Source organism: Neomonachus schauinslandi, chromosome 3 (assembly GCF_002201575.2).
Source record: "Neomonachus schauinslandi chromosome 3, ASM220157v2, whole genome shotgun sequence".
Lineage (NCBI taxonomy): Eukaryota > Metazoa > Chordata > Mammalia > Carnivora > Phocidae > Neomonachus > Neomonachus schauinslandi.
In genome coordinates this window covers 159,548,425-159,575,630 of record NC_058405.1, presented here as the reverse complement: position 1 = coordinate 159,575,630, position 27,206 = coordinate 159,548,425, and the positions used below count along the sequence as shown (strand labels likewise).

Sequence of the window (27,206 nt, the reverse complement as noted above, 5' to 3'; positions counted from 1 at the left end):
GATATGTCTCCTGATGCAAGGGAAACATGCAAAAATAAACTATTGGGACTTCATCAAAATAAAAACCTTCTGTGCAGCGAAGGAAAGAGTCAACAAAACTAAAAGGCCACCTACTGAATGGGAGAAGATATTTACAAATGACATATATCTGATAAAGGGTTAGTATCCAAAATCTATAAAGAACTTATCAGACTCAACACCCCAAAACCAAATAATCCAGTTAAGAAATGGGCAGAAGACCTGAATAGACACTCTTCCAAAGAAGACATACAGATGGCTAACAGACATGAAAAAATGCTCAACATCACGCATCATCAGGGAAATACAAATCAAAACTACAATGAGATATCACCTCCCATGTGTCAGAATGGCTAAAATTAACAACACAAGAAACAATAGGTGTTGGCAAGGTTGTGGAACAAAGAGCAATTTGCTTACACTGTTGGTGGGAATGCAAATGAGTACAGCCATTTTGGAAAACAGTATGGAGTTTCCTCAAAAAGTTAAAAGTAGAACTACCCTATGATCCAGCAATTGCACTACTAGGTATTTACCCAAAGATTACAAAAATATTAATTCAAAGGGATACATGCACCCCAATGTTTATAGCAGCATTATTAACAATAGAAATTATGGAAAGAGCCCAAAAGTCCACTGACTGATGAATGAATAAAAAAATCTTGCCATTTGCAACAACATGGATGGAGCTAGAGAGTATTATGGTAAGCAAAATAAATCAGTCAGAGAAAGACAAATACCATATGATCTCACTTATATGTGGAATTTAAGAAATGATCATGGGGGGAAAAAGAGAGAAAAACCAAGAAACATCTTCTTAACTGGAAGGAACAAACTGATGGTTAGCAGAAGGGAGCTGGAGTGGGGGGGGGCGGTGTTAAGGGGGCACTTGTGATGAGCACTGGGTGTTGTATGGAAGTGTTGAATCACTAAATTGTACACCTGAAACTATTATTACACTGTATCTTAACTGGAATTTAAATAAAAACTTAAAAAAGAAATAGAACATCATCAATATCAAAAATGTGCTTTGTGTGCCCTTATGAGAGTCCATCTTTTCCCCCAACCCATCCTTAGGTAACCACTGCCCTGATGTTTTTTGTTTTTTGTTTTTTTAATTTTACTTTATTATGTTATGTTAATCACCATACATTACATCATTAGTTTTTGATGTGGTGTTCCATGATTCATTATTGGCATATAACACCCAGTGCTCCATTCAATACATGCCCTCTTTAATACCCATCACCAGGCTAACCCATCCCCCCACCCCTCCTCTCTAGAACCCTCAGTTTCTAAGAGTCCATAGTCTCTCATGGTTCATCTCCCCCTCCGATTTCCCCCCTTCATTTTTCCCTTCCTACTATCTTCTTCTTCTTTTTTTTTTTTAACAACATATACTGTATTCTTTGTTTCAGAGGTATGGGTCTGTGATCCATCAGTCTTACACAGTTCACAGCGCTCACTCTCCCCAATGTCTATCACCCAGCCACCCCATCCCTCCCACCCCCCACCACTCTAGCAACCCTCAGTTTGTTTCCTGAGATTAAGAATTCCTCATATCAGTGAGATCATATGATACATATCTTTCTCTGATTGACTTATTTCGCTTAGCATAATATCCTCTAGTTCCATCCACGTCGTTGCAAATGGCAAGATTTCTTTTTTTTTTTTGATGGCTGCATAATATTCCATTGTATATATATACCACATCTTCTTTATCCATTCATCTGTTTTTTTTTTTTTTTAAAGATTTTATTTTTTTATTTGAGAGAGAGAGAGAGAGCACATGAGAGGGGGGAGGGTCAGAGGGAGAAGCAGATTCCCCGCTGAGCGGGGAACCCGATGCGGGACTCGATCCCGGGACTCCAGGATCATGACCTGAGCCGAAGGCAGTCGCTTAACCAACTGAGCCACCCAGGCGCCCTATCCATTCATCTGTTGATGGACATCTTGGCTCTTTCCATAGTTTGGCTACATTGCTGCTATAAACATTGGGGTACACATACCCCTTCAGATCACTACATTTGTATCTTTGGGGTAAATGCCCAGTAGTGCAATTGTTGGGTTGTAGGGTGGCTCTATTTTCAACTTTTTGAGGAACCTCCATACTGTTTTCCAGAGTGGCTGCACCAGCTTGCATTCCCACCAACAGTGTAGGAGGGTTCCCCTTTCTCTGCATCCTTGCCAACATCTGCCCTTTCCTGACTTGTTAATTTTAGCCATTGTGACTGGTGTGAGGTGGTATCTCATTGAGGTTTTGATTAGGATTTCCCTGATGCCGAGTGATGTTGAACACTTTTTCATGTGTCTGTTGGCCATCTGGATGTCTTCTTTGGAAAAATGTCTGTTCATGTCTTCTGCCCATTTCTTGATTGGATTAGTTGTTCTTTGGGTGTTGAGTTTGAAAAGTTCTTTATAGATTTTGGATACTAGCCCTTTATCTGATATGTCATTTGCAAATATCTTCTCCCATTCTGTTGGTTGTCTTTTGGTTTTGTTGACTGTTTCCTTTGCTGTGCAAAAGCTTTTTATCTTGATGAAGTCCCAATAGTTCATTTTTGCCCTTGCTTCCCTTGCCTTTGGTGATGTTTCTAGGAAGAAGTTGCTGCGGCTGAGGTCAAAGAGGTTGCTGCCTGTGTTCTCTAGGATTTTGATGGACTCCTGTCTCACATTTAGGTCTTTCATCCATTTTGAGTCTATTTTTGTATGTGGTGTAAGGAAATGGTCCAGTTTCATTCTTCTGCATGTGGCTGTCCAATTTTCCCAACTATTTATTGAAGAGACTGTCTTTTTTCCATTGGACATTCTTTCCTGCTTTGTCAAAGATTAGTTGACCATAAAGTTGAGGGTCCATTTCTGAGCTCTCTGTTCTGTTCCATTGATCTGTGTGTCTGTTTTTGTGCCAGTACCATACTGTCTTGATGATGACAGCTTTGTAATAGAGCTTGAAGTCTGGAATTGTGATGCCGCCAGCTTTGCTTTTCTTTTTCAACATACCTCTGGCTATTCGGGGTCTTTTCTGGTTCCATATAAATTTTAGGATTATTTGTTCCACTTCTTTGAAAAAAGTTGATGGTATTTTGATAGGGATTACATTAAATGTGTAGATTGCTCTAGGTAGCACTGACATCTTCACAACATTTGTTCTTCCAATCCATGAGCATGGAACGTTTTTCCATTTCTTTGTGTCTTCCTCAGTTTCTTTAATGAGTATTTTATAGTTTTCTGAGTACAGATTCTTTGCCTCTTGGGTTAGATTTATTCCTAGGTATCTTATGGTTTTGGGTGCAATTGTAAATGGGATTGACTCCTTAATTTCTCTTTCTTCTGTCTTGTTGTTGGTGTATAGGAATGCCACTGACTTCTGTGCATTGATTTTATATCCTGCCACTTGACTGAATTCCTGTATGAGTTCTAGCAGTTTTGGCGTGGAGTCTTTTGGGTTTTCTACATAACGTATCATATCATCTGCAAAGACTGAGAGTTTGTCGTCTTTTTGGCCGATTTGGATGCCTTTGATTTCTTTTTGTTGTCTGATTGCTGTGGCTAGGACTTCTAGTACTATGTTGAATAGCAGTGGTGATAGTGGACATCCCTGCCATGTTCCTGACCTTAGGGGGAAAGCTCTCAGATTTTCCCCATTGAGAATGATATTCACTGTAGGTTTTTCATAGATGGCTTTTATGATATTGAGGTACGTACCTTCTATACCTACACTCTGAAGAGTTTTAATCAAGAAAGGATGCTGTATTTTGTCAAATGCTTTTTCTGCATCTACTGAGAGGATCGTGTGGTTCTTGTTCTTTCTTTTATTAATGCATTGTATCACATTGATTGATTTGCGGATGTTGAACCAACCTTGCAGCCCAGGAATAAATCCCACTTGGTGAATACTCCTTTTAATGTACTGTTGGATCCTATTGGCTAGTATTTTGGTGAGAATTTTTGCATCCATGTTCATCAGGGATATTTGTCTGTAATTCTCCTTTTGGATGGGGTCTTTGTCTGATTTGGGGATCAAGGTAATGGTGGCCTCATAAAATGAGTTTGGATGTTTTCCTTTCATTTCTATTTTTTGGAACAGTTTCAGAAGAATAGGTATTAATTCTTCTTTAAAAGTTTGGTAGAATTCCCCTGGGTAGCCATCTGGTCCTAGGCTCTTGGTTTTTTGGGAGATTTTTGATGACTGCTTCAATTTCCTTAGTGGTTATAGGTCTGTTCAGGTTTTATATTTCTTCCTGGTTCAGTTTTGGTAGTTTGTACATCTCTAGGAATGCATCCATTTCTTCCAGATTATCTAATTTGCTGGCATATAGTTGCTCATAATATGTTCTTATAATTGTTTGTATTTCTTTGGTGTTGGTTGTGATCTCTCCTCTTTCATTCATGATTTTATTTATTTGGGTCAACTTTTCTTTTGATAAGTCTGGCCCAAAGAACTTTCAAAGTCTTTCAAAGAACTAGCTCCTAGTTTTGTTGATCTGTTCTACTGTTCTTTTGGTTTCTCTTTCATTGATTTCTGCTCTAATCTTTATTATTTCTCTTCTCCTGTTGGGTTTAGGCTTTATTTGCTGTTCTTTCTCCAGCTCCTTTAGGTGTAGGGTTAGGTTGTGTATTTGAGACCTTTCTTGTTTCTTGAGAAAGGCTTGTATTGCTATATACTTTCCTCTTAGGACTGCCTTTGCTGCATCCCAAAGATTTTGAACAGTTGTGTTTTCATTTTCATTGGTTTCCATGAATTTTTTAAATTCTTCTTTAATTTCCTGGTTGACCCATTCGTTCTTTGGTAGGATGCCCTTTAGCCTCCATGTATTTGAGTTCTTTCCAACTTTCCTCTTGTGATTGAGTTCTAGTTTCAAAGCACTGTGGTCCGAAAATATGCAAGGAATAATCCCAATCTTTTGGTACCAGCTGAGACCTGATTTGTGACCTAGGATGTGATCTATTCTGGAGAATGTTCCATGGGCACTAGAGAAGAATGTGTATTCTGTTGCTTTGGGATGGAATGTTCTGAATATATCTGTGAAGTCCATTTGGCCCAGTGTGTCATTTAAAGTCTTTATTTCCTTGTTGATCTTTTGCTTAGATGATCTGTCCATTTCGGTGAGGGGGGTGTTAAAGTCCCCTACTATTATTGTATTGTTGTCAGTGTGTTTCTTTGATTTTGTTATTAATTGGCTTATATAATTGGCTGTTCCCATGTTAGGGGCATAGATATTTATAATTGTTAGATCTTGTTGGATAGATCCTTTAAGTAGGATATAGTGTCCTTCCTCATCTCTTATTATAGTCTTTGGTTTAAAATCTAATTTGTCTGATATAAGGATTGCCACCCCAGCTTTCTTTTGATGTGCATTAGCATGGTAAATGGTTTTCCAACCCCTCACTTTCAATCTGGAGGTGTCTTTGGGTCTAAAATGAGTCTGTTGCAGACAGCGTATCGATGGGTCTTGTTTTTTAATCCAATCTGATAGCCTGTGTCTTTTGATTGGGGCGTTTAGCCCATTTACATTCAGGGTAACTATTGAAAGATATGAATTTAGTGCCATTGTATTGCCTGTAAGGTGACTGTTACTGTATATTGTCTCTGTTCCTTTCTGGTCCGTGTTACTTTTAGGGTCTCTCTTTGCTTAGAGGACCCCTTTCAATATTTCTTGTAGGGCTGGTTTCGTGTTTGCAAATTCTTTTAGTTTTTATTTGTCCTGGAAACTTTTTATCTCTCCTTCTATTTTCAATGACAGCCTAGCTGGATGTAGTATTCTTGGTTGCATATTTTTCTCATTTAGTGCCCTGAATATATCATGCCAGTCTTTTCTGGCCTGCCAGGTCTCTGTGGATAGGTCTGTTGCCAATCTAATGTTTCTACCATTGTAGGTTACAGACCTCTTGTCCCGAGCTGCTTTCAGGATTTTCTCTTTGTCTCTGAGACTTGTAAGTTTTACTATTAGATGTCAGGCTGTTGACCTATTTTTATTAATTTTGAGGGGGATTCTCTGTGCTCCTGGATTTTGATGCCTGTTTCCTTCCCCAAATTAGGGAAGTTCTCTGCTATAATTTGCTCCAATATACCTTCTGCTCCCTCTCTCTTTCTTCTTCTTCTGGGATCTCAATTATTCTAATATTGTTTCATCTTACGGTAATGCTTATCTCTCGAATTCTGCCCTTGTGATCCAGTAGTTGTTTATCTCTCTTTTTCTCAGCTTCTTTATTCTCCATCATTTGGTCTTCTATATCATTAATTCTCTCTTCTGCCTCATTTATCCTAGCAGTTAGAGCCTCCATTTTGATTGCACCTCATTAATAGCCTTTTTGGTTTTGACTTGGCTAGATTGTAGTTCTTTTATTTCTCCAGAAAGTGTTTCTCTAGCATCTTCCATGCTTTTTTTCAAGCCCAGCCAGTATCTTCGTAATCATCATTCTGAACTCTAATTCCAACATCTTACTAATTCCGTATTGATTAGGTGCCTGGCAGTCAGTACTGCCTCTTGTTCTTTTTTTTTTTTTTTTGAGCTGAGTTTTTCCATCTTGTCATTTTGTCCAGAGGAGAATAGATGAATGAGATAACAAAATGCTAACAGGGTAACAGTGACCCCAGAACAATATACACTAAACAAATCAGAAGAGACATGAAACCGGGGGAAAAGAAAGGGAAAGAAAGAAAAAAGAAAAAAAAAGAATATGGTCAAATATGATCAGGCTGGTGCATAGATCAGTGCCACACACTAGGTTTTGGGTGTATTTTGGTCTGTTAGAAAAAACTGCCTCCCAAAATTTTAAAGAAAGAAAAACTTGTATATGTACAAACATAAGGGTAAATATGATGAAGGGATGGAATAGGACTGTAAAGATGAAAATTATAAAAGATTTTATAAAAGGAATTGATAAGTTGGTTGAAAAAAGAAAAGAGAAATTTAAAAAAAAAGGGGAGAGAATGTGACCAGGCAGGAGACTAGAACAAAGCCATACACTAGAGATTTAGGGTATATTTTGAAACTGTATCCCAAAATCTTAAAGAGAGAACAACTTATAAATATACCAAAAATAAGGTTAACTACAATGAAGGGATAGAATATGACTCTAAAAATGAAAAATAAAAAAGATTTTTAAAAGAGGGATTGATGAGATGTTGGTTCAAAAAGGGGAAAAAGAAAAAAAAAGAAAATTAAAAAAATTAACTTTGACAGACTAAAGAATCATGGGGAAAAAGCCATGAATTCTATGTGTAGTATTCCCCTAGCGCTGGAGTTCTGCTGTTCTCATTGATCGGTAAACTTGGTCTTGGCTGGCTGTTCTTGCTGATCTTCTGGGGGAGGGGCCTGTTGCTGTGGTTCTCAAATGTCTTTGCCAGAGGCGGAATTGCCCCGCCCTTGCCCCGGCAAGGCTAAGTAATCTGCTTGGGTTTGCTCTCCGGAGCTTTTGTTCCCTGCAAGCTTTCCGTACAGCTTTGGAGGCGGAGAGTGAAAATGGCGGCCTCCCAATCTCCGCCCCAGAGGAGCTGAGAACTTGGGGCCCCACTCCTCAGCCCCCAGAGAAAAGCAATCATTCCTGTCTCCCCGGTCTCCGGCCGCACTCTGTGCTCACCTGGCCTGTGACTGAGCATTTCTATCTCTGGCACACAACCCCGTGTGGAGTCTCCAAACCCAGCTGATCCCTGAAGTGCACTCCCATGCCACTCCTCCCGGGGAAGGAAGGGGAGTCTCCCCAGATCTGCCGCTTGTTGGGTCCCTGCTGGAAGAGCAGTGGCCTGACTGTGCCGCGGATTATGGTTTATGGCAATCCCGAGCTGAGAGCCCACTCCTTGGCTCTGTCTCCTGCAGCCGGCTTCCCTGCTCTGATACCTGGGAGCTCTGCCACACTCAGGCACCCCTGGTCTTCCTGTAACCCCGAGGGTCCTGAGACCACACTGTCCCAGTGAGGGTTCCACCCCCCGCTTAGCCACTGGAGCAATGCCCCTAAACGGAGCCAACTTCTAAAATTTCCGATTTTGTGCTCCGCTGCTCTATTTCTTGCCAGTAGTGGCTGACGGAGGCCCCCTCCCCCACCGTCTATCTTCCCGAATATCACCTCGGATTCACCTCACACATCCTACCTTCCAGCAAGTGGTTGCTTTTCTGTTCAGAGAGTTGTTGCTATTCTTTTCTTGGATCTCCTGTTGAGTTTGTAGGTGTTCAGAATGGTTTGATCCCTATCTAGCTGAATTCCTGGGACCAGACGAAATTTAGGTCTCCTACTCTTCTGCCATCTTGCTCCTCCCCCTCCTACTGCCCTGACTTTTGTTGGAATCATTCCTTTTCCTTTGTGTCCTTAAACAATATATTGCTGGTTTGCCTTTCTTAGAAAATTTTATAAGTGGATCATATTGAATGTATTCTCTTGTGAATCATACCATATATGTTTTTCTGTCACTTTTTAAATGTGTAACTCATTTCTTTCTTTAGGCTGGAAAAAATGAAAAAAGAATATAGAAATCTGAATACATGGATTGAAAAAGCTAGCTATTTAGAAGGAGTTCTTACCCCAAAATTGGCCCATAGCGATCATAAGGTAATTAACATAATACATTCTCCATATATAACTTCTAATACTTTTTATTTTAAAAAGATTATAATAAAAGTGATGATAAGATATTGCTTATTCTTGATATATAAAATGCTGTTCATGGCTCATGTACTTTCCTATTTTGCTAATGTGACATTTGATAAATATTGACTAATAATTTGTAAGGTTTAGTTTTTTAACAGCTTTAAGATATAATTCACCTATTCAAAGTATACAGTTCAGTGGTCTTTAGTATATTCACAGAGTTGTATGTCCATTGCTACGATCAATTTTCAGATATTCTCATTAGCCCCAAAAGAAACTCCTACCCCTTAACCAAACCTCCCAGAACCCCCGTTCTCTAGACAATAACTAGTCTACTTTCTGTTTCTATAGATTTGCTTATTCCAAACATTCCATTTGAGTGGAATCATACAATATACGGTTCTTTGTGACTTGCTTCTTTCACTTATCATAGGGTTTTCAGGGTTCATCCCCATTGTAGCATGTATCAATACTTTGTTTCTTTTTACTGCCAAATAATATTCCACTATATGGATAAGTACCACGTTTTGTTTATCCTCATCAGTTGGTGGACATTTGGGTTGTTTCAACTTTTTAGCTATCATGAATAATGCTGTGAACATTCATATGCAGGTTTTTATGTGAGCATATGTTTGTAATTCTCTTGAGTATATACCTAGGAGTAGGATTGTTGGATCATACAGTAGTTCCCTCTTTAACTTTTTCAGGAACTATCAAACTGTTTTCCATAGTGGCTGCACAATTTTACATCTAACCAGCAATGTATGAAGGTTCCGTATCTTCCCCACCACTTGTTATTTTCCTTTTATGTTTGTTTCAATTATAGCCATCTTAATGGGTTTGAAGTGGTATCTCATTATGGTTTTGATTTGCATTTCCCTGATAACCAATGAGGTGAACATCTTTTCATGTGCTTACTGGCCATTTGTATATCTTCCTTGGATAAATGTTTATTCAAGTCCTTTGTTTTTGTTTTTAAATTGGGTTACTTGTTTTTTTATTGTTTAGTTGTAAGAGTTCTTTATATTTTGAATACTAGACCTTTATCAGATATATAAGTAAGGTTTAATATATAGAAATACAATCGGACCTCTACATTTTCACCTGGCGGTAGGGATTCATAGGGGTTTCAGTGAATTAATAAAACATTACTAAGATCACAGCCTTGAAATGGTAGTCATAACATACTGATATATTAATGTTTTTCAATGCCTCATTATAATTTGGCATAGTGGTACTGCCTTAGGATAAATTAATTAGCACGTATACAGAATTAGTATTTTAGGGAAAATTTGAGGGGCTCTTCATTAAAGGAACTATGGACTTTAGGTTCTTATTAATAGATCAGTATTTTATAAGAGTCAGTGATCACTCTACCTTATAATTCCTCTTGGAATTTTTTTAAAGATCCACATCCCTTTGCAACTCATAGGTCATAATGTTTTCCAATAAAAAAGTAATCGGTTTTCTTGGGGTATCCTGTTTTATCCCTTGAAGTTACAATATTATGTCATTTATCTCATAATCTTTTTCTCTTATACATTTGTCACTCAAATACCCTATCAATTCTTGGATAGCTTCTCTCTGGAACATTAACTCCTAGCCAGGGTATGCTTCTCTTTAAAATAGTGTTGTTTGGATGGTTTTTCTCATAAATCCATATTCTTCCATAAATTTTAAAGAGGGTAATAAAAGAAGTTATAAAGGCAGATTGGCTCACTAAACATTTCTCCAATATCTCTCTTTTTTTTTTCTTGTTTCTAGGAAATTGATACCAACCAGTTACTAAAAAGCCTACATGAAGAGGAGTCTGAAGTTTTTGAAACATCAGGTTAAGAAACTAATTGACATTTGTGTTTATTATTAAGATAATTAAAAAGAGGGTAGTTGTATCACAAAAAGAATTAGTAATTTGCTTTAAGTGGATTTCATTTTTTGTTGGAAATAAATATGCATCTCATAGTCTTAGTATATAGTATTTATTTTGTAACACTCCAAAGAAAAGTATTGACCCAATTAAGAGTTGTTGTTTTTTTTTTTTTTTAAGATTTTATTTATATGAGAGAGAGAGAGAGACAGCATGTGCATGAGCAGGGGATGGGGCAGAGGGAGAGGGAGAGAATCTCAAGCAGACTTTGCGCTGAGTTTGGAGCCTGATGTGGGGCTTGATCACAACCCTGAGATCATGACCTGAGCCAAAACCAAGAGTTGGATGCCTAACCAACAAAACCACCCAGGTGCACAAGAGTGGGTTTTTTTGTTTTTGTTTTTAATGTTCCTTTCCTCATTTAAGGACAAGAGAAAAGTTAAATCTTAACTATGATCTATGAAAAAGTATTTTTCTTAAACATTAGCTGTAGGGCTATTGGTCTCTTTTAAGTAGAGGTTGTGTGTGTGTGTGTGTGTGTGTGTGTGTGTGTGTGTGTGTGTGAAAGGAAGGAGGACAGAGGGAGTGGTAAATTCAATTAGCATTAAATTTGAGAACTTCTCACAGATTATCAGTAAGATAATGGAAGATACTGTTTGGCAGTCTTTGAAAAAAATCTCTGTTAAAAGATCATTGAAAGTAAGTTAAAATAGATGCATAAACTGTATCTGTAAAATCTTGGATTCTGCAGGTGTGGAATAACGAGTTATTGTTACAGGACTTGTACCACAAGTTACTTCTCTACTTCCCCTATTTCTACTTCCTGGCTACCTCAGCCTTTGATATGTTCATTTCCTAACCTCTGAGAATCAGCCAGCCTAGCAGAGCTATGCTGTCTTTAGCCTACTCTTTACCTTGAAATGTTCAATTTTCAGGTGTAGGAGAATCACAGTTTCCGTCTTCAGTATCACTCTTGAAGATTTGAGGTTAACACGCCTCAGTCACTGTTGGTTGCCAACTTTTTTTCTCTCTTTTTTTTCTTATCTGAAGAGTTTGTTTCAAGTCTAGTGACTTCTGTTTTTCTGGTACTCCTATAGCTTCTTATAGCTTCAGCTAACATTTATTGACCACTGTATTGCAGACCTTTACCTGGATTATATAAATCAGTCCTCATAGCAGTCAGTTGAGGGTGCTGTTATTAATCCATATTTTACAGATGAGAAAGCTGAAGATCAGACAGATTAAGTAACGAGTCAGAAGTCACACAGCCATCAACTGATAGGGATTAAATTTGAACCATTTCCATTTGACCCAAGAGCTTAAGCATTTAACCATATTGCTGCTCACATCTTACATATACTTAATATCAGACCTGTAAGATAAGCCATTATTAATCTTATTTTACATATGAGAAAACCAAGGCTCAGAAAAATGGGCTAAGCTGACCACAGTCACACAGCTAATGACCATAATAAATTTTGTGTTATACTAGACTTAACACATTCCTTTGTATCTCAATTTGTATTCCATCTCTCTTCCTTTAAGGTTTTCCTTTTCTACTTGCTAAATATATAACCTTTCTATTTGTAGGAAAATTTTACAAGTGTTTCAATCAGCCTCTTTTATTTTTTTTAAATTTTATTTTATTATGTTATGTTAGTCACCATACAATACATCATTAGTTTTTGATGTAGTGATCCACGATCCATTGTTTTGTATAACACCCAGTGCTCCATGCAGTACATGCCCTCCTTAATACCCATCACCAGGCTAGCCCATCCCCCCACCCCCCTCCCCTCTAACACCCTCAGTTTGTTTCTCAGAGTCCATAGTCTCTCATGGTTCATCTCTCCCTCCAATTCCCCCCCCCTTCATTTTTCCCTTCCTTCTCCTAATGTCCTCCATGCTCTTCCTTATGTTCCACAAATAAGTGAAACCATATGATAATTGACTTTCTCTGCTTGACTTATTTCATTTAGCATCATCTCCTCCAGTTCCGTCCATGTTGATGTAAAAGTTGGGTATTCATCCCTTCTGATGGCTGAGGAATATTCCACTGTATATATGGACTACATCTTCTTTATCCATTCATCTGTTGAAGGGCATCTCGGTCTTTCCACAGTTTGGCTATTGCAGACATTGCTGCTATGAACATTGGAGTGCATATGGCCCTTCTTTTCACTACATCTCAATCAGCATCTTTTAAATGGTCCTACTTTCTCTGGTTACATGCAACTTTATTCCAGTCTCTTTTTTCCAATCCCAACTCTATCACTGCCCATCTGGATTTATTTTATTTCCTCTTGACTTGTAGAAAAATATACTGTATATCTGTTTTATGTCTTACACTGATGGATCTGAAATCTTACCACTTAATGCATGTTTTCATTTTATCTCCACACTTTTTCAATTTACCACTCCCCCATCTTCCCAGAGATTCATCAGCCTGTTTTTACTAAATAGTATTTGTGTTTGATTAGCTCGTTTGATTTAAATTGTTCTTTGTTCTTGGTGGGAAAAATTAAAATAGTATTTTATTAGTGTACATATGTATAAATGTGTTTATTATTTTATAATGTAATATAATAATAAAATACTTCTATTAACTTATTAACAGATGTCCCTTTTATAATGGAGGAAGCTGAAACTGTTCCAAGTGAGGTAAGGGAACTTGGAAGAGAACTTCTAATAGTCACTGTTTTATAAGGGGATGAAACATTTATAAATAGAGAAATATTTATAGATGGAAAAAAAAGCACCGAAGAAGTTATTCAGGTTTTTATGGTTATTTCTATTGTGGCAATATCTATACAATTACATTATTTATTTAAGTTAAATTACACTCTTAAAAGGGAAATTACAGCATAAAATGGTACTATTTAAAAATACATACAAAGATAGGGGACAAAAGCTGTTGATGAAGAAAAAGGGGGCAACAAGTAAAAATATAAAAGCATAAAATTCTGCACAATAATCTTGGAAATGGAAGCCACAGACTTAACCACATTCTTTACTTTCTCTATGGATTTATAATCTATATTTAAAATAGAAGCAAAAAAAATAGAGTTCACATAATATTATTTGATTTTATGATATTTTCTTTGTGCTATTTTGCTATTAAAATTTCCCTTATTTTTATTTTTTAAAAAAGTATTTATTTATTTTAGAGAGCATGCATTTGAGTGCATGGTGGAGGGAGGGACAGAGAGCGAGAGAGAGAGAGAGAGAATCTTAAGCAGACCCCCAGCTTAGCACAGAGCTTGGCATGGGGTTCAATCCCATGACTCCATGATCATGACCTAAGCTGAAATCAAGAGTCGGAAACTCAACTGACTGAGTCACCCAGGTATCCCTAAAATTTCCTTTATTATGATATATTGGTGTAGCATAATAAGAGCAAAATGTTGGACCCCTCAATTTTCTTTAAGATGTTGCTGATTTATAAAATCTGAATATATGAGAACCACTGCTTTATAAAGCAGTATGATTGGGGTGCCTGGGTGGCTCAGTTGGTTAAGCATCTGCCTTTGGCTCAGGTCACAATCCCGGGGTCCTGGGATCAAGTCCTGCGTCAGGCTCCCTGCTCAGCGGAAGTCTGCTTCTCCCTCTCCCTCTGCCTGCCGCTCCTCCTGCTTGTGCTCTCTCTCTCTCTCTCTCTGTCAAATAAATGAATAAAGTCTTTAAAAAGAATAAAGCAGTGTGATCATTTTAATGAATAATATTCTATAGTCCATGGTTTCAGGCAAATAGAGAGTTTAACTCTTTTAATAAGGAATGTAATAATTGACAGATATTGATGGTCACTTTTTATGATAACAGATAAGGGTTTTTAATTCCAATTTTATTATTTTTAAATATTTTCTAGTCAGTAATGATTACTTGGTAGTTTGCTTTATTCATATATTTTCTAGTTGCCGGATAATGATGATAAGAAAAGTATGACTCTACCAACTCTGAACCAGTCAAATCAAGATAATTCAGATGCTGTTGCTCCTGAAAGTGATGAATCAACAAAGCAAACAAATGAGTCAACAAAGCAAACAGATGAGTCAACGGAGCAAACAGATGAGTCAACAAAGCAAACAGATGAGTCAACAAAGCAAATAGATGAATCAACAAAGCAAACTCCACTGCCTGTTATTCCTACCCTGACAATAACAAAGGAGAACAAAACATCACCTTTAGAGGAATACCAGTCAAAAGCTGTGCCAGAGGGAAAAATGAAAAATATGTTCTTTCCACCAGAAGTAAAATTGAAAGATAGATATCCAAGCCTTTTAAAAACAGACTCATCTCCATCAGAGGTAAAGTTGAAAACTAGCTATATATATCCAGGTAAAATAAAGAGGAGGATCTTAGATTCATCACCAGCAGAACTTAGATGGCAAAGCAACCATCTAAGCTTAGCTAGAAAGAAGAGCACAAACTTAATTTCCCCAGACTCAAAATCAAAAAGTAGGTCTCAAAGCCAAGATTCAGAGGAAGACCTTGAACTAAAGGTAGCTGCCCTCATATTAAAAGTATCAAACTAGGGAAAAGAAAATAATTCATTAAAAAAAAAACAAATAAATTGAAAATGCATTCAAATTCTCCAAGGGGAAGTGTGTCTAAGTATACTAAACATTTCCTACCCTACTTAGATTCATCAAGTAAGGAGGAAAAAAAAAAAAAAACACTTGAAGGAAAAGCAGAGTGATGTGAGATACCTGTAGTACAAACTAGTCTCATGGGTGGGTATAAAATTCAGCTGAAAGTGTAACAAAAGCAAGATGTAAATTCAAAGAAAATTTTAAAATCTTGGGAAATTATTTCAGTGGAAATTTTAAATAAAACTGTTATAGGAAATAACAGATTATTCTTATTACAAATAATTTTATAGTTTAAAATGAGAATGATTTGAATATAAATTCAAAGGGTTAAAGCATTTCTCAAAATGACATTCTACTTAGATCTTTACTTCTTATTTGAATCACTATTATAGGTAGCTCATAAAGCAGTGTAAAAATGTGTACTGGTCAGTGGGTAAACAATCTGAATTCTAAGTAAGTTTCTGCCTCTAAATACTTCCAACAAGTTTGGGAACCTAAACCTCTAGACTTATTTCCTCATCTATTGAATGGTAGATCATATCAGGTCATTTCTAAATTCTCTTTCTAATTCTAAAAGATAATTTTATTAAATATCTCTAGTTGGGGAATTATTCTTTTTTTAAAATTATTTATTTGATAGAGAGAGTGTGTGTACAAGTGGGGGAGTGGCAGGCAGAGGGAGAGGGAGAGTCCCCGCTGAGCAAGGAGCCCGATGCGGGACTCCATCCCAGGACCCCGGGGATCATGACCTGAGCTGAAGGCAGACACTTAACTGACCTAGCCGCCCAGGTGCTCCTAGTTGGGGAATTATTCTTAAATACCTAGATCAGTAGCTTAACCAGTGTAACTTATAAAGAATAACATTCTTATTTTTACTGAATGTGAAAGTAATACAGTTATAGAAAACTTAGAAAATAAACACATAAAAGACCAAATAAAAGTAGTTATAATCCTACTGCAATTTTAACCATTTTTTTCCTTTCAGCTTTGTTATTTATATATAACCATATTTTTCATTTATTTTAAAAAACTTGGATCAAATTATTTATGTGTGTATATATAATTTTATATTGTGCTTTTCAAAACTTGACATTATAAGCATGTTACCTGATTTTCTTAAAAATCTGCAAGGTGTAGAATATCCTTAAATATAGATACTGAGTAATTCCTTTAAATATTTTCTATATTGTTGGACATTAGCTTTGAAATTAACATCCTTTTTTTTTTTTAAGATTTTATTTATTTATTTGAGAGAGAGAGAGAGAGAGAGCACAAGAAGGGGGAGCAGGAGAGGGAGAAGCAGACTCCCTGCTAAGCAGGTAGCCCGATGTGGGACTCGATCCCGGGACTCCAGGATCATGACCTGAGCCGAAGGCAGTCGCTTAACCAACTGAGCCACCCAGGCGCCCGAAATTAACATCCTTTTACCTAACTATTTATTTGGACCTATGATTATGCCCTCATATATTCATAGAAATGGCATGTTGACAAATTTGCTCTCCAGAAAGATTTTGCCACTTTACCTTCTAACCAATAGTGTTTGAATATTAATCATATTTTAAAGAATGATTAGAACTTTTTCATACTTATTAGTTATTTTGATTGTCTCTAGTAGTAGATAGATTGTATCCTTTGTCCATTGTTTTCTGGTGAGGACTTGGTGATGATGTTGAGGTTTTGTAGTGAGCTCTTTTTCATTATAAGGACATTAACCATTGGTATATTCATGGCACATACTTTTCTTTTTTTTTTTTAATTAAGTTCCACTTTATTTATTTATTTAAATTTTATTATGTTAGTCACCATACAATACATCATTAGTTTTTGATGTGGTCATCCATGATCCATTGTTTTCGTATAACACCCAGTGCTCCATGCAGTACGTGCCCTCCTTAATACCCATCACCAGGCTAACCCATCCACCTACCCCCCTCCCCTCTAAAACCCTGTTTGTTTCTCAGAGTCCATAGTCTCTCATGGTTCATCTCTCCCTCCGATTTCCCCCCTCATTTTTCCCTTCCTTCTCCTAATGTCCTCCATGCTCTTCCTTATGTTCCACAAATAAGTGAAACCATATGATAATTGACTTTCTCTGCTTGACTTATTTCATTTAGCATCATCTCCTCCAGTTCCATCCATGTTGATGTAAAAGTTGGGTATTCATCCCTTCTGATGGCTGAGTAATATTCCATTGTATATATGGACTACATCTTCTTTATTCATTCATCTATTGAAGGGCATCTCGGCTCTTTCCACAGTTTGGCTATTGTGGACATTGCTTTTTCATAGTTTGTAGTTTGCTTTTTAATTTCTCTATTGAGTCTAACTTCCAAAATATTCAGTTTCATTTGATAAGTGAGTTACTGCTGTATTTCAAACCACTCCAAAACTTAGTGGCTTAAAATAACCATTTTATTATCTCTCATGATTCTATGGGTTGATTATGCTCAGGTGGGAAGTTGTTTGCTCCACTTAATTTTGGTGAGGCTCATAATCATCTAGGAGCTCTACTGGGCTGGAACACTCATGAGGTTCACTTACATGTCTTACATTTTGATGGGGACAGCTGTAAATCTGGGCTCAGTTGGGATGCATGAACATCTGGTTTGATGTATCTCTTCCCACTCCCCACCACCACCCCTGTATCACCTTAGGGATTATCCCTTTCCCTCTCCATGCTGCCTCTTCATGTGGTCTCTCTTGCAGGGCAGTTAAATTTCTTATGTGGCAGCTTGGGGCTTGTAATACACAAAAACAGAAGCTTCAGGTCCTCTTATGACTTAGGCTTGGAACAAACACAGGGTCATTTCTACTGAATTCTGTTAGTTAAAGCAAGTCTCAGGCTCAACCCTGATTCAGTATGGAAGGAGACTACATAAGGGCAGGAATCTTAGAAAGTGATGTTCATTGGGAGCCATATTTGGAGATTAACAACCATTAATTATCTCTACCCACAAGTAATTCATGTACCTCCTACATGCAAACTATACTTACTCCCCTTCTAAGATCCTTGGCTCATGCTATTACTACATCAGACTTAGGCTTGAAGTATAGAATTTATCCAGGTGGATGAGGCTTCTTGAGTATGGCTCCTTTCAATCTTAAGACCTGTGAATTGAAGAGACCAATTATCTGTGTCCTATATACATGGTGAGTAAGGAACAGGAAAACAGGAGGCACTTACATTCCAAAGGTGGAAAAAGGGGAAAGTGAAGCATACAGCAGTGAGTGGGCCATAATTTTGAAGCTCTTGCCTCTGCCCTTGGGGCTTGGCTTTACCTTCTTTTTCCACGGGAAAGAGCTTATATTTGTAACTGAGTAGCTTTGCAGCCTATGTCTTCTCTGCAGAAAGTTGAGAGTTCAAAAACCTCTTTCCATGTAAATTGTCTCTGTTCCTGTCTCAGATGCTATGAATCTTACAGATTTTGTAGGTTTCTGTATATCAAATTATGATCTTAGCAAACTGTTACACTCCTGAATATCTTTAAGACAGACCACTATTTACCTTTGGTTGAGAGCCAAGGTGCTGTGTTACAATATCCTTAAGAATCTTAGAGGCTCTCCTATCCAGCAGAGAGGACCTAACAGGTCATCCTAAGATACTTAGAATATTTTTTGTTTAGCTGAATGGGTCTGTGAAACACTAACTTAAAACTTTTTGAGATCTGAACAAGAGTCACACCCTTGTGATCTTGACCTTGAAACCACATTTTCCTGGCAAGGCCATTGGAGCCCCATCAATGAAGTCATGAGGCCAGGATTTCTGTCATTGGTTCGGTGGCTTAACAGTGTCTTCAAGGACCCAAGAAAAGGCTTTTATCTTTCCTCTTTTTCATGCTAATGCTGGTCACTTTATGATCACAAGATGTTTGCTTCAGTCCTAGGCATCATATATAGATCAAGGCAGGTGAAAGAATGTGGGGGTTGAGCAGTTAAGTTCTTTTGTATTTGCCTCTTTTTTATTTCTACAAAGAAACAAAAGTTTACCCAATCACCCCCCAGTGGATTTTGTGTCTCATTGACTAGAATTATGTAACATGAATACTTCTAGCTTTGAAGAAGATGGGAAAACTAGTATTTGGCAAAAAGGAATGGGATTTCCAATAATGATCCATCATTTTGGACTGCATAGGTTGCTGTTAATAGCAAAATTCAGGTTCTGTTAGTAATAAGATAGCATGGGGAGTGGTTATTATGTAATCAATGAGCAGTAGTACCGCAATTATTCTCTCTGATGGGAATGTTCTTCCCCCAGATCTTCACAGAGTTCATACATTCACAACATTCAGGTGTCTACTCAAATGTTAACCTCCTTAGAGAGGGCTTCTCTGACCACTCTATGTAAAATAACCACTTACTCACCCTATCCCATCCCTATTACTTTTTCTTCAAGTATCATTACATGGTATCATGTTTGTTTACTTATTTACTGTCTATCATTCCCAGTTGCCTTTTAAATTCCAAGTGATAGTGATTTAGTCTTACCACATTACCTTACCATTTAGAATAGTGATGAGTCTATAACAGACACTTAATATTTGTTGATTTGATTAGTTAAAAATATTGTAGGGTATTGATGGATTTGCTTTGGAATCTCTGAATATATTGTTTTATTATGTTCAATTAGCCAACATATAATACATCAATAGTTTTTGATGCAGTGTTCAACAATTCATTAGTTGCGTATAACACCCAGTGCTCATTACCATACATGCCCTCCTTAATACCCATCACCCAGCTATCCCATCCCCCCAACCCCCTCCCTTCTGTAACCCTCAGTTTGTTTCCCTGAGTCCAGAGTCTTTCATTTTGTCTCCCTCTCTGATTTCTTCCCACTCAGTTTTCTCTCCCTTCCCCTGTGGTCTTCCGCACTATTCCTTATGTTCCACATTATGAGTGAAACCATATGATAATTGTCTTTCTCTGCTTGACTTATTTCACTTAGCATAATCTCCTCCAGTTCCATCCATGTCAGTGCAAATGGTGGGTATTCATCCTTTCTGATGGCTGAATAATATTCCACTGTATATATGAACCACATTTTCTTTATTCATTCATCTGTTGAAGGACATCTCAGCTCCTTCCACAGTTTGGCTATTGTGGACATTGCTGCCAAGAACATTGAGGTGCATGGGCCCCTTCTTTTCACTACATCTGTATCTTTGGGGTAAATACCTAGTAGTGCAATTGCTGGGTCGTAGGGTAGCTCTATTTTTAATGTCTTGAGGAACCTCTATACTGTTTTCCAGAGTGGCTGTACCAGCTTGCATTCCCACCAACAGTGTAGGTTTCCCCTTTCTCCACATCCTCGCCAACACTTGCTGTTTCCTGTCTTGTTAATTTTTGCCATTCTAACTGGATAAGGTGGTATCTCATTGTGGTTTTGATTTGTATTCCCTGATGGCTAGTGATGTTGAACATTTTTTTCATATGTCTATTAGCCATTTGTATGTCTTCTTTGGAGAAGTGTCTGTTCATGTCTTCTGCCCATTTATTGACTGGATTATTCATTTTTTTGGTGTTGAGTTTGAGAAGTTCTTTATAGATCTTGGATACTAGCCCTTTATCCATAATGCCATTTGCAAATATCTTCTCCCATTCCATGGGTTGCCTCTTAGTTTTGTTGACTATATTTTTTTAATTGAAGTATAATTGGCATATAACATTAGTTACAGGCATACAACATAATGATGTGATATTTGTATACATTGTGATTTGTAGGCACTACAGTTAAGTCCAGTTACCATCTGTCACCATACATAGTTAAAAATTTTTTTCTTGTGATGAGAACTTCCAAAATCTACCTACTTTCTTAGCAATATTCAAACAGGCAATACAAGATTATTGACTATAGTCACCATGCTGTACATTACATCCCATGACTTATTTGTTTTATAACCGGAAATTTGCTCCTTTTGATCCCTTTCTCCATTCCCTCCTTCCCCCCTTCCCTCTGGCAACCACCAGTCTGTTTTTGTATCTGTGAATTTTCTTTTGTTTCATTTTGATTTTTAAATTCTACATGTAAGTGAAATCATATGGTATTTATCTTTCTCTATTTGACTTATTTCACTGAGCATTATATCCCCAATGTCCATCCATGTTTTCACAAATGGCAAGATTTCATTCTTTTTTATGGCTGAAAATATTCCACTGTGTGTGTATATATATGTATATATATACATCTTATTCATTCATCCATCAGTGAACACTTAGGTTGTTTCCATACTTTGGTTATTAAATTAATGCTGCATTGAACATGGGGGTGCATATGTCTTTTGAATTGGGGTTTTCATTTTCTTTGGATAAATACCCAAAAGTGGAATTGATGGGTCATATGGTAGTTCTGCTTCTAATTTTTTGAGGAACGTCCATATTGTTTTCCATAGTGGCTGCACCAGTTTGCATTCCCACCAACAGTGCACGAGAATTCTTCTTTTCTACATCCTCACCAACAATTGTTATTTCTTATGTTTTTTGATTTTAGCTATTCTGACAGGTGTGAGGTGATATCTCATTATAGTTTTGACTTGCATTTCCCTGATGATGAGTGATGTTGAGCATCTTTTCATGTGCCTGATGGTTGTCTGTGTGTCCTCTTTGGAATAATGTCTGTTCAGATCCTCTGCCCATTTTTAATTCAGATTATATGTTTTTTTTGTTATTGAGTTGTATGAGTTCTTTCTATTAATCCTTTATCAAATACATGATTTGCAGATATCTTCTGACATTCAATAGGTAGCCTTTTCATTGTGTTGATGACTTATTTCTCTGTGCAGAAGCTTTTTAGTTTGATGCAGTCCCCTTTGTTTATTTTTGCTTTTGTTGCCCTTGCCTTTGCAATCAGCTACAAACAATCATCACAAGACTAATAATGTCAAGGAGCTTACTGCCTATGCAATCTCTGAATATATTATAACTCTCAGGACTCATTGTATGTAATTAATAAAAATCACCTAGTCATAGGAAATGCAAATTATTTTAGTACTTCTAAGGTGAATGAACCACCTAGCTCTGGCATACCAAATATCAGGCATAAGGCAGAGAGATTAATTCCACACTCCATAAAGTGTAGTGATAAGGGCTTGAATATGTAGGTCTTTGAGTTTAAGCTTCTAGTGCCTACAGAAAACTAGGATTAAGGAAGACAGGGAATTGTGTATGTGATACCACTAACCTTTTATTCATTCATTGAATTTAACTGCCTTCATTATGCTATGAATTTCATTTATGAAATGTAAATCCTTTCATCATGATTGATGGAACTGGTGGGAAATATTCCATGATCTCCCAAATTCATTGTCTTTGCTAATTCTGCACTTTGAATCAACCCAACTCATGCATATATGAAATGTACCTTTACAATTAGTTTATCCACTTTCTTTTTTTTTTTTAAAGATTTTTATTTATTTATTTGAGAGAGAATGAGAGAGAGAGCACATGAGAGGGGGGAGGGCCAGAGGGAGGAGCAGACTCCCTGCCGAGCAGGGAGCCCGATGCGGGACTCGATCCCAGGACTCCAGGATCATGACCTGAGCCGAAGGCAGTCGCTTAACCAACTGAGCCACCCAGGTGCCCCTATCCACTTTCTTTTTTAATTCAATAATTTTTTCACCTAGATGTTTTTCTAATCTAATTACATCTATGAATTCTTGAAACTGATTGAGACTATAAAAATAGAGAAAAAATAGTTTTCATGATTTTTGGAGTAGGAAAACTTTTCTAATTGATTAAAGTAGATCTTCTTTTGAAACAGATAATTTTAAAATTTCTGATTATTTTTCTCTTTGCTCCTACTGTTCTCTGGAAGGTATGTTTTTCCAGTGGTATCTGAGATGGATTTTGTCAGAGATAGTTTACTTAAATCTTTGGGTGCCAGAAAAAGGGAAAGGAGTCATTTTATATTTTCAATAATTTTAATATTGCTGCATTAAGCTTTTATTTGCCTATGAGGAACAGAAAAACAAACAAACAAACAGTATATACCTGGAAGCAGTACATACCAGAGAACATCACTGAGTTTTCAATGTTTTCATATTCATTGGGCCAACATTCCTTAACTTAGCCTTAGCTGGGCACCCTAGACTAATTGCAGGTACTATGAGCTTGAAAAAATATGTCTCCATTGAGGAGTGGAAGGTTCTATCCACTATCTTCCAAGTGAGTCTTCTACTTGAATATGGTAAATTAGAGGTGGATTGGTTAGCCTTTTAATCTGTTTTCATCTTGACTATATCTAATAGAAACATTTTTGGACTATAGAGAGTACCTGTGCTTATTTTCCATCTTGTCCCCACCTTAGTCTATTGTCTGCCTTTCTTCGTTTTATGCCCCAAGAAGATGACTGCTATGGAATGCCTTATGAGACTGTCCTTCTGGCTGATTTCTAGTTAGGTCCAGTAAATGGCAAACACTGGCAGAACATTGAAGGTCAATAGGGAAAAAAAGGTTGGGTTTTTCTGTCCTACTGTTTTCCTGCTTTGGTGCTGTGGTTCTGGCAATGAATTTTCCTGAGTGACCCCAGCTGCATGACTCCAGCTATTACTAGGCTCTGGCTGGAGTGGTAACATCTTTTCAGTGTTTCCCTCAACATTCATTATTGGTTCCTTATCCATAAATATACCTTTCATTAATAGTAAAGCTTCTTTTGTTGAACCATTTTAGAGGAATTCTAATTCCTGCCCTAACTCTAGTAATCCCAGTTTTCTAGTATGCATACATATTTTCCTCTATTTTTTTCGCTTTGGATTTTTTTTTTTAATTTGCAGTATAGTTGATACAGTTTCCTGTGTTTTTACGTTTTTTGCTCATTTCACAGCCACTTTGTAAAAATTCAAATGATCATATTGATCTGAATGTTCATTATGCATTTTTAAAGTACAGAGTTGAAAATGATGCATGCTCATTATTAAAATTCAAGCAATCCCCCGAAAAGTAAGAAAGAGCCCATAATTCCACCATCCAGAAATTACCAGTGTAATAGTTAATATTTGGTGGCATCATTTCATAAATCTTTCCATATTTGGGGGAGACAGTCTCCATGGTTCTTGTGAGAGGTATAGGATTCTTTTCCTATAACATAATCAATTGCATGTGATCTTGTTATCTGGCCCACTTTGCATTACCTTGGGAATCAGGGCTTGAGGAACTGATGTAAGAAGGCTTATATCCTGGCTACTGCTATTGCTCTGAGTAATAAACTTTTGTTTCTGACCCAGGAAACTCATTTCTTCTATCAGCCTCCATGAAACTGTGGCAGGCTAAATAGTTAGCTTACAAGCACAGTACATTCTTGACAGCTTTGGTTACAAGATGCGATACTGACAGACATGGCCTTCTGAAAGATGAAGGACCAGGACCTTGTGGTCTGATCAGTTGCATTTGGGGGAAGCCCACGGGAACTGGTGGAAAGTGATGACCAAGTTGTATGATCAATCAGGCAATAAATAGTCCCTTACTCTAGGCTATTGGAGAGATGGTTGCAAGTTAAGTGTTGGGAAGTAGGCTTAAAACAGCTGCCTGACCAGTGCCCTGGTTGTTGCTAATTATCCTCCAGGTAGGGAGACTTCCTTGCCAATCTGATGATTCACCTCAGTGTCTGTCCCATTTTAACAGTGCTAAGATGAGCCCTGAGTGAGCAGAAGATTCTGCTCTTTGACAACAGTTGCAGAGTTGCATACCTACACTCAGGATGATAGAATGGAAATTTATGACTGTTATGGACAGAAACAAAGTGAGTCATTAAAACTTTGGCTGGTTTTCCTGGGAGATGAGGATGTAGGCTAAGTAATACCTATAAAGGAAGGATGGCAATGGCTGGGCCATCTTATGGGTAAGTACTCCTCAGTATATGGTGATAATCTTATATCCATTCCAAAATAACAATAAAAGATCTGTTTTTTGTCTTGAGTTCTGGCTGCTAAAAGGTTTATCTATCCTGAGACAAACCCTAGTGGGAAACCATAATAGGCACTGACTAGTATTTGGGCACTTATTGCCCTGAATTGTGGACACATTGCTGATGAGAATGATCCACTGACTCAAAGAAACTGACCCAAAGAAATATAAATTCTTGAAGTCAGCTCTGGTGCCTTGGAAAACTCCTTCAACCCTTATGTTGAAGCCAGGGAAGAATTTGAGATATTGTATATATATGTTTGTGTGTATATATAGATTTATGTGTGTGTGTCTGTATACATATACATATACATATATATGTATGTGTATATATATATACATATATATACACACCACATCTTATTTATCCATTCATCAGTCAGTGGACACTTGGGCTGCTTCCATAATCTGGCTACTGTAGACACTGCTGCTGTAAACATCAGGGTGCATGTATCCCTTTGAATTAGTATTTTTGTATTCTTTGGGTAAATACCTAGTAGTGCAATCACTGGGTCGTAGGGTAGTTCTAATTTTTAACTTTCTGAGGAGCCTCATACTGTTTTCCACAGTGGCTGCATCAGTTTGCATTCCCACCAAGAGCGCACAAATGTTCCTTTTTCTCTGCATCCTCACCAACACGTGTTGTTTCATGTGTTGTTGATTTTAGCCATTCTAAAAGGTGTGAGATGATGTCTCATTGTAGTTTTGATTTCCATTTCCCTGATAATGAGTGATGTTGAGCATCTTTTCATGTGTCTGTTGGCCATCTGTATGTCTTCTTTGGGAAAATATCTATTCATGTCTTCTGCCCATTTTTTAATTGGGTTATTTGTTTTTGGGGCATTGAGTTTTGTAAGTTCTTTATATATTTTGGATACTAGCCCTTTATCAGTTATGTCATTTACAAATGTCTTCTCCCATTCCATATGTTGCCTTTTAGTTTTGTTGTTCCCTTCGCTGCACAGAAGCTTTTTATTTTGATGTAGTCCCAATAGTGTATTTTTGCATTTGTTTCCCTTGCCTCTGGAGACATATCTAGAAAGAAGCTGCTGTGGCTGATGTCAAAGAAATCACTGCCTATGCTCTCTTGTAGAATTTATTTTTGTTTCAGGTGTCACATTTAGGTCTTTAATCCATTTTGAATTTATTTTTGTGTATGGTGTAAGGAAGTGGTCTAGTTTCATTCTTTTGACACATTTTATGTTTTTGTCACAATTTACTCTTCTAATATTGTGACTCCATTAACAAATTATTATATAGTTATTTTTAATACTTTGTCCCTTAACCTTCATACTAGAGTTAAGTGATAATACACCATTATATTACAGTATTAGACTGTTCCAATTTTGACTGTGTACTTACCATTACCAGTGTGTTTTATGTTTTCATATGTTTTGTTATTAACTAGCACCCTTTCATTTTGAAGAACTACTTTCAGCATTTTTTGTAAGGCAGGTCTAATGGTGATAAACTACTTCAGCTTCTGTTTCTCTGGGAAAGTCTTTATTTCTCTCATTTCTGAAGGACAGTTTTGCTGAGTAAAATATTTTTGGTTGGCAGGCTTTTTCTTTCAGCACTTTGAGTATAGCATCTCATATTCTCCTGGCTGACAAGGTCTCTGCTGATAGCCTTATGGGGGTTCCCTTGTATATGAGGAATTTTTTTTCTCTTGCTACTTTTAAAATACCCTCTTTGTCTTTGATAATGGACAGTTTTATTATAATGTGTCTTAGGAAAATCTCTTTGGATTGAATTTATTTGAAGACCTATGAGCTTCATGAACTTATTGTCCAAATTTCTCCACAGAGTTGGAAAGTTTTCATCCATTATTTCTTTAAATACACTCACTGCCCTTTTCTCTCTGCATTCTTCTGAGACTCCAGTGATATGTAAGTTGTTTGACTTGATAGTATTCCATAATTCACACAGGCTGTCTTCACTCTTTTTCATTCATTTTTTTTTCTCTTCTTTCTCTTCTGGATAAATTTCTTTCTTTCTTTCTTTTTTTCTTTGTTTTTCAACATCAAGTGGATTCCTTATTACACTCCATTTTTTAAATTTAAATTTAAATTCCAGTATAGTTAACATACAGTGTTATATTAGTTTCAGGTGTACAATATAATGATTCAAAAATTCTCTCTCTCTCTATATATATATAAGTGTACTCTTAATTCCCTTCACCTATTTCACCCATCCTCCCACCTACCTCCCCTTTGGGAACCATTTATTTGTTCTCTATAGTTAAGAGT

General features: G+C 37.1%; 1 protein-coding gene across 1 annotated transcript in view; it reads left to right on the top strand.

Annotated features, from left to right (window-relative positions):
* C2CD6 (C2 calcium dependent domain containing 6) overlaps nt 1–27,206 on the top strand; it is a 145,139-nt gene that overhangs the window by 57,133 nt on the left and 60,800 nt on the right. Inside the window, exons 10-14 of the mRNA XM_021703012.1 lie at nt 8,460–8,565; nt 10,369–10,435; nt 13,089–13,132; nt 14,383–14,534; nt 14,628–14,775. Coding sequence (XP_021558687.1) covers nt 8,460–8,565; nt 10,369–10,435; nt 13,089–13,132; nt 14,383–14,534; nt 14,628–14,775 — 517 coding nt within the window. The remainder of the gene's footprint in view (nt 1–8,459; nt 8,566–10,368; nt 10,436–13,088; nt 13,133–14,382; nt 14,535–14,627; nt 14,776–27,206) is intronic.